At 31.9% G+C, this 7,018-nt stretch overlaps 1 protein-coding gene across 8 annotated transcripts in view; it reads left to right on the forward strand.

Annotated features, from left to right (window-relative positions):
• LOC144967492 (neuron navigator 2-like) overlaps positions 1–5,702 on the forward strand; it is a 129,755-nt gene extending 124,053 nt beyond the window's left edge. For 6 of the 8 annotated variants that reach the window (XM_078904814.1, XM_078904812.1, XM_078904813.1 and 3 more), the window contains 5 exons: positions 281–352; positions 1,224–1,417; positions 2,119–2,225; positions 3,062–3,265; positions 3,755–5,702. In XM_078904814.1, the coding sequence (XP_078760940.1) occupies positions 281–352; positions 1,224–1,417; positions 2,119–2,225; positions 3,062–3,265; positions 3,755–3,913 (736 nt within the window). In that variant the 3' untranslated portion in view covers positions 3,914–5,702. The remainder of the gene's footprint in view (positions 1–280; positions 353–1,223; positions 1,418–2,118; positions 2,226–3,061; positions 3,266–3,754) is intronic. The other 2 variants (XR_013644397.1, XR_013644398.1) reach the window with 1 other exon arrangement.
• The last annotated feature ends 1,316 nt before the right edge of the window (positions 5,703–7,018 follow it).

Consider the following 7,018-nt stretch of genomic DNA (forward strand, 5'->3'; position numbering starts at 1 on the left):
TAGTCAAGTTGAAAAAGTATGAAATTTGAGAAAACTTGCTGGATACCTTTCCCATACATCTGACCATAACTTCATGAAAAATCACCCGATTTACTTCAAATAAAGATTAAAATGCTCTAGTGAGCTTATTCTTTCAGACAATCCAAAATAATGCAAATCCAACATTTTCACATTCCGACTGATTATGTCATGCACTGACACATATATGCTTTTTTTAAAGACTTGTTTTAAAAATGATATCCTAAATTATAATCATTCTCACATGTACTGTCATTTCCAGTCCTTACATCATTGGTACGATGAGCCAGTCATCTTGTTCGACAACTAACTTACAGCTCCACCATAATTTCAGGTATTACAGCACGCAATCATTTCAAATATTTATATTTCTTTTGTGATCGAGTTCAATTTAATTGTTGATTTCGTTTTATTTCATTTCTTATAATGTTATTTTTTTCTGATTGTTTTAAAATGTATATATTATTTGTTTTTGTTCTGCTTTCTTAAAAGTTTTATTTTCGTTGCTGATTATTTTGATTTTGTTTTGTTTAGTTTCTTTCTATTCTTTAAAATTTATGTTGGTATGTTCGTTTTTTAAAGTTTTTGAATATTTTTTGTTTGTTTATCCAATTTTTTTTTTTATTATTTTCTTGGGAGGGGAAATGTTTAAAAAATAGTAGTGTCTCCATCCTTTTTTTATTATTATTATTATTTTATATTTTTGCTAATCAAACAGTGACAGCCCAGCTTTTTAGGGCCATATGATTCTTGTAGAATTTATCATTTATCATTGTCAACTCTTCAATCAGCGGAATGCACTTGAGCTACTAACTCTATGATAAATCCCATCCTTCCTTCAATATAAATGTACAATTGTGCGGCTATGTGGCCTAGTGGTATGACACTCGCTTTCGGATCGGAATGTCCTCGGTTCGAGCTTCACTCGGCGCAAAGTTGAGTCTTTGGAAAAGGCTCTTTACTCACATTCTCTCATTGTACTCAGGTGTAAAATGAGTACCTGGCCGTTAACAGCGTTGTCTCTGTCTGAAAAAAATTGTAATATCGCCTAACAGGCGTTATGTTCCCATCCTACATGTTAAGTGTTGCTGTTAGCCAGGGACCCCTTGTAAAACGCTTTGAGCATGTTTAGTTGATATTGCCCTATATAAAAGCTCAATTTTTATAAATATAATAAATGTAATTGATTGCATGTCATTGGCCAGATTTGTGTTGTGTGCAAACCATATGGAGGTCAAGGGATTCTTGGGCAGATTCCTCAGAAGGAAACTGGTGGAGGCCGAGATAAGAACCGGCATACGGAACAACGACTTGAACAGGGTGGTAGACTGGATTCCCAAGGTATGGGCACACCTCAACAAGTCTATGGAATCGCACACATCTGCTGATGTTACGATAGGTAAGAATCTTCCTTTTTTCTCCCATTATTCTAGGAGATAACTTTCCAATCCTGCTATACATCACATCTAGGGGGGACTGTTAGCTCAGTTGGTAGAGCAGCACTCGCTCCACGAGCAAATGGACCGAGATCAATTCCGGGTGCAGTCGAGATATTTTTTTTCTGACCACCCTATCCACCCAGCAGTGAATGGGTAGCTGGGTGTGATAGATCTGGCAGAAAGTACTTTGCGATTGACTAGCATCCTATCCAAAGGGTAGCAAGCAATTGCTATTGTTCGTTTCACACTATCAAAACCGGGGTAAACATGGGCCTAATGGCTCTGAAGGACTACTTTTACTTTTAAGTCATATCCAGATAAAAACTGAGTTAACCCTCTCAAGCAATCTATTGGACACCTTAGAATCACCAGAGAAAATTTGAAGTTTCAAAACACTCCATTCGATGAGGAAAACAAAACAAGTCTTTTCCTCTTTTAGTCACTAAATAAATGAAAAAAAATTGCTGTTTTCTCTGAATGATAAAAATGCGACATTGCAAGTTTTGAAATTCACCTCATGATTTGTGATTCTAATTAACTGTAAAAAAGTAATGACTAAATGTGAAAATAACAGTCTCGGAAAAAATAAAATACCAACCACTGATCGTTTTAGACTCAAAAGGGTTAAACATTATATCTGTATGTCTATTTCTTTTTCCAGGTCCTCGTCTGTTCATGTCATGTCCCATGGACATCCAAGGCTCTCAGGTTTGGTTCACAGACTTATGGAACTACACATTGGTTGAAACAGTCAGAGAGGGACTTCAGGTAAGTAAAAAGATTATAATATCGATTATGATTGAGTCAACCCTTGTCTAAAAAGCAGGTCTTCATTGTGTTGGATTTTTAAAATAAAATATATAAAAATCCCTTTTGTCTTTAGAGTCTTTGAGAAAAGACGGAGATACCCCAGACATCAGCAGCGTGGCTCAGCAGTATGGTCTTTGCATACCCGGAAGGTACTGAGTTCAATCACCGGCCGCTTCGCTGTGTGGCCTTAAGCAAGTCACCTCGCCCAAGCTCTATTTGCAGCACTGCACTGCAGCTAATGCATGGGTTATTCCGGTCTTCTCTTGGAATAGACCCAAGAGAAAAATTTCCCCTATTTGATGAATAAAGGGAATTTTAAGTTTAATTTTAATTTAATTTTAAATCTGCTGCAGTGCAGCATCACAAAGTAAATTAGGGGCTAAGTCTCTAGCTCAAGAAAAAATTGTCCAAATGTATATAATTGCAGTTAGTGCTAAACTAAACAAACTACTTAGTATAACTATTGATGATATATATGTTTAAGTAAAATACTTATTATAATTCTACACACCTAATTAATCATACCAACACAGAAAACTATGTCTCTTCTTTAACGTTTATAGAAAGGACGAAATTGTCATCACTCAGCTCTTTGTTTAGGTCTCACTAAATTATATAAACCAGACTATAAACGTTAAAAAGTTTTGATTGGTCAAAAAATCTACTGGTTAATACAAATTTGAAACAATGGGTATTCATCTTTTACTGGGCCCTTTTCTTATGATTCAATTGCTTCATTTTACACTGTGTTATAGGGGTCAAAGGTCTTTAATGGTTGCCATCTTCTCTTCCAGTTGTATGGATGTCGTAGTGCCTGGGAAGACCCCACAGACTGGGTCCTCGAGACATATCCATGGCCTAACCGTGGTTCAGGCAGCAACCTCTTGCACATCAGGGCTGACGATCTTGGGTTCGAAAACCAGCCTCCAACCTCGCCTGGTGTCATGCCCAACAAGTTGAAGTCTCCTGTGTCGGAGAACAAAGAGGGGGATCCATTAGTAAGTGTTCATTAATGTCAGCCTAATTGTTTTCATACCTATTAATTAGTAAGATCGATTATTTCAGTGTGGGTTATTATCTCTATTTTACCTATTTTAATCTTAATTAACTGCAAATATTTCCCTCTTGGGTCAAATAGATTATTGTTACTATTATTATTATTATTATTATTATTATTATTATTATTATTATTATTATTATTATTATTATTATTATTATTATTATTATTATTATTATTATTATTATTATTATTATTACTGTTATTACTGTTATTATTAATATTATAAATTTTACCACGTTCAAGCTTATAACTCAACTCACATGAAGCTCTGATTTGTTCTGTTTTATTAAATCAGAAAAAGAATTATTTATTTAATTTTTATTTAATATTAGAATGTGAAAAAATTGTAGCAAGGGAATGCAACAAAAGATGTTGGTCTGGTGTACAAAGACTTAACAAATTTCGTGAATTCTATTTCCTCTTACAGGTAAACATGCTTTTACGTCTCCAAGAGGCAGCTGGCAACACTTACAACAACAGCAGCAGCAGTAACAATCCCCACAGCAACAACGACACAGACAGCATCGACAGCCATAACAGCATTCAAGACTTCTCATCCAGCTCAGGAGTTGAATCTCGTTTGTAAATAATGATATAACAGTAATTATGTAATTATAATAATGCATTGAAAACCCTGTCGTGGAAAGCCTCAAGCTGTCATGTCGCCAGGTTATGTACTTTGCCTTACCAAATTAAAAAAGGCAGGTTGAAAGCCTATGTAGCAAAGAATCACTGCTGTAATGTTGATAATTTGTGACTCGCTGAAACGAGTCTTGCTGCGTAAAAGCATAGACAGCCCACTATCAATGCCGGAGATGAATCCTTAATTCATAACGGGGTGGAATTTCCAATCCTCCTACTGTAGATATAGTAAATAGTAATTGTTTTATAATAAAAGAAGTCATCGAGATATTATTATAACATTTTTCTTTAATTTTTAGAATTGCTTGCAGTATCATTGATAAGCATAATATTCAATGACTGCCATATACTAATAACATTGCATTTAGCCGCCAGCTACTGTGGCCACATGTTATGGTATTTAATTAATTATTATTGATAATAGTGCAATTCATCCATAAATTATATAATTAATTATACTATGCGCTGTGATGGTATTATTTAATACATTTAACTTGTGCTTAATTTAATAAAAGTGGTTTCATGTAACTATATCCTTATTGAAATAGTCCTTAATCGTCAACAGAATTTACAATGCTTGATTCTTATAACCGATAATGAAAATGTTGCTGCTTGAAGCTCGAAGGAAAAAATAATGATAAGTGTTGAATTGTAAGCTTCAATTTATTAGATGAAAACAGATACTGTGGATGTTTCGGGTTTCCTCTTTATCAACAAATCATGATGGATAAAACACCAAGGACGAATGGAGATATGTGTGAATGGTGTAATTTTATTCACCTTAACTACGACATTCACACATATCTCATTCGTCCTTAGTGTTTTATTCATCTTGTTTTGTTGATAAAGGGGAAAACCGAAATGTCTTCGTCTAATAAATTGAAGCTTACAATTCAACACTTATCTGTATTTTTTCGATTATTATAACCGTAAATGGGCATTATTATAACATTCAGCTATGTAACATCTTTATGTATCTGATTGTCGTGAGCTGATGTTGAATATTGTAATAAATTTACTATAGAGGAATCTGACAAAAAGATGAACCATAAAAAGCTCAATATCGTATCTCTTTCACTGCCAATCCCTGTAGATTGTAAGCAGTTGTTATAATATTCCTTATATATTTATACCTGTTTTATTATAGACTATACTGTAAAATCCCAAGCCGAAACTAACAGACGATCGAAGAATGAATTTTCTTTAAGAAAAATTAAACCTTAACATGTTTACTCTCAAATAAATAAATAAATAAATAAGTAGTAAATAAAAGATTTATCTCAGAATGAATAGTGATATCAATCTGTAAATCCCTGGATGATAAGAGGAATAAATTTGAATGATTTCGATGCTGAAAGTGTTCATGAAAAAAATCTTGTTTTATAAGAAAAAAGACTAGTCATTCATTGTATCCAAAGACATGGATGTTCATGTAAATTATATTGTGTCATAAGAAAAAAAGACTTAATTCATTGTATCCATAGACAAGAAAAAATGCTTTAAAATTAGACAAACCAAATATGTAATTATGTTTCGATAGATATATTTATTCAATGCATTTCGAATTACTGTTTGTTTAAAAGATCACAGTTTTATGGTTTTCATTACGACTGAATGATATCATTGATAAATCTGTTGTATATTTCAGTCATAAGTTTACCCCATTTTATACTCTTGCCTTTGATTTTCCTTCTAAACCAAAAAAAAAAAAAAATAGACAAAAAAAAAAAAAGAAAATAGGTAAAGAGATAATTAATGCTTTATTTGTCACATTATCTGCTATTGCAGTTGTAAGTAATTTACATATCAACAAAAACAAAAATCATCTATTTTAACGAAAATTTTAATTCTATGAGATTGGGAATGAAAATGTCAGCTCATATCAACTTCCGTTTTCTTTTCTTTTTTTTGTAAGGTTGTAAAATATAATGTTGGAAGCAAATAAACTTAATTTCCAATTATTGAGCTAATTAATATCGTATAATTTAGTATATAATATTTCTATTTTGTGTACAGATTGTCTCACTATCATATACAACTATTTCATTGATGGGATTGACTAAGCGACTTGTTTTTTACACAAGGATTGCCAGGCGTAATTATTTTAAAAGATTTTTGGGGATTTATTTCATTTTATTCATTTTAAAAGGTTTACGGTATACTTTTATAGAGTTTAAGAGGTTTATAGTACAATTATTTCAAAATGAGTTTGTAGCAGGATTTGTTTATTGTAGATATAAGGATGTTTTGTTGTTTTGTTTTTGATTTTTTTGTTATTTGTAATGATTTTATATTTTACTCGTATGAGATAAATTATTATCTACTTTAAACTTTTCTACCCTCTGCATGTTTTGGCAGTAACTTTTGTTTTTAAATGGTCACTATAATTTATCATGAGTATTTTCACGCTGGTTTGTATATTCTCATAATTATATTATATATATAGTATCTTAAATTTCATCACTGAACAATACTGTTATAGGCATATACAATAAAATGTACTTCAAACGCATGAGACTCCATTTCTGGGGAATACCTCAGTTGTTGGAGATTTTGTAGTGTTTTATTCTTGAATTTTATTGACAGTATTACCATTGATGATCTAGTCAATTTTAACTCAATACGTGCAATTATTATTTTGTATAATAATTCTGAATTTCATGTTTTCAAAGAATAACCACATAATTCAACTCTTAAAACAAAATTTAAGCTATAACAAATCCTGCTGATAATGCAACTTACTGATTTTTAATTGGCAAAAACATGAGCAGAAAAATGTCATAATTAAACTATGAAAAAAAAAGATTATGTAAATAATGTTCAATACATGCTCTATTTTTATTACTAATATGTATTCTTTTGGATTTAAGTCAATGATAAAAACAATATTTTAAATGCTAGTGATATTTTTTTTTTCAAATATCATAAGATACGAACATGTGAAATTAGGAGAAAATCTATGATCTTGCGAAGGATTTAATAAACTTGTTTGGAATCAGCCGATGATAAATCATCTGCCTTTACGTTGGCTGGAATGTCATGCTTTCTT

This window comes from Berghia stephanieae, chromosome 3, assembly GCF_034508935.2.
Source record: "Berghia stephanieae isolate SIO BIC M18660-M18661 chromosome 3, UCSD_Bste_1.3, whole genome shotgun sequence".
NCBI classification, from domain to species: Eukaryota; Metazoa; Mollusca; class Gastropoda; order Nudibranchia; family Aeolidiidae; genus Berghia; species Berghia stephanieae.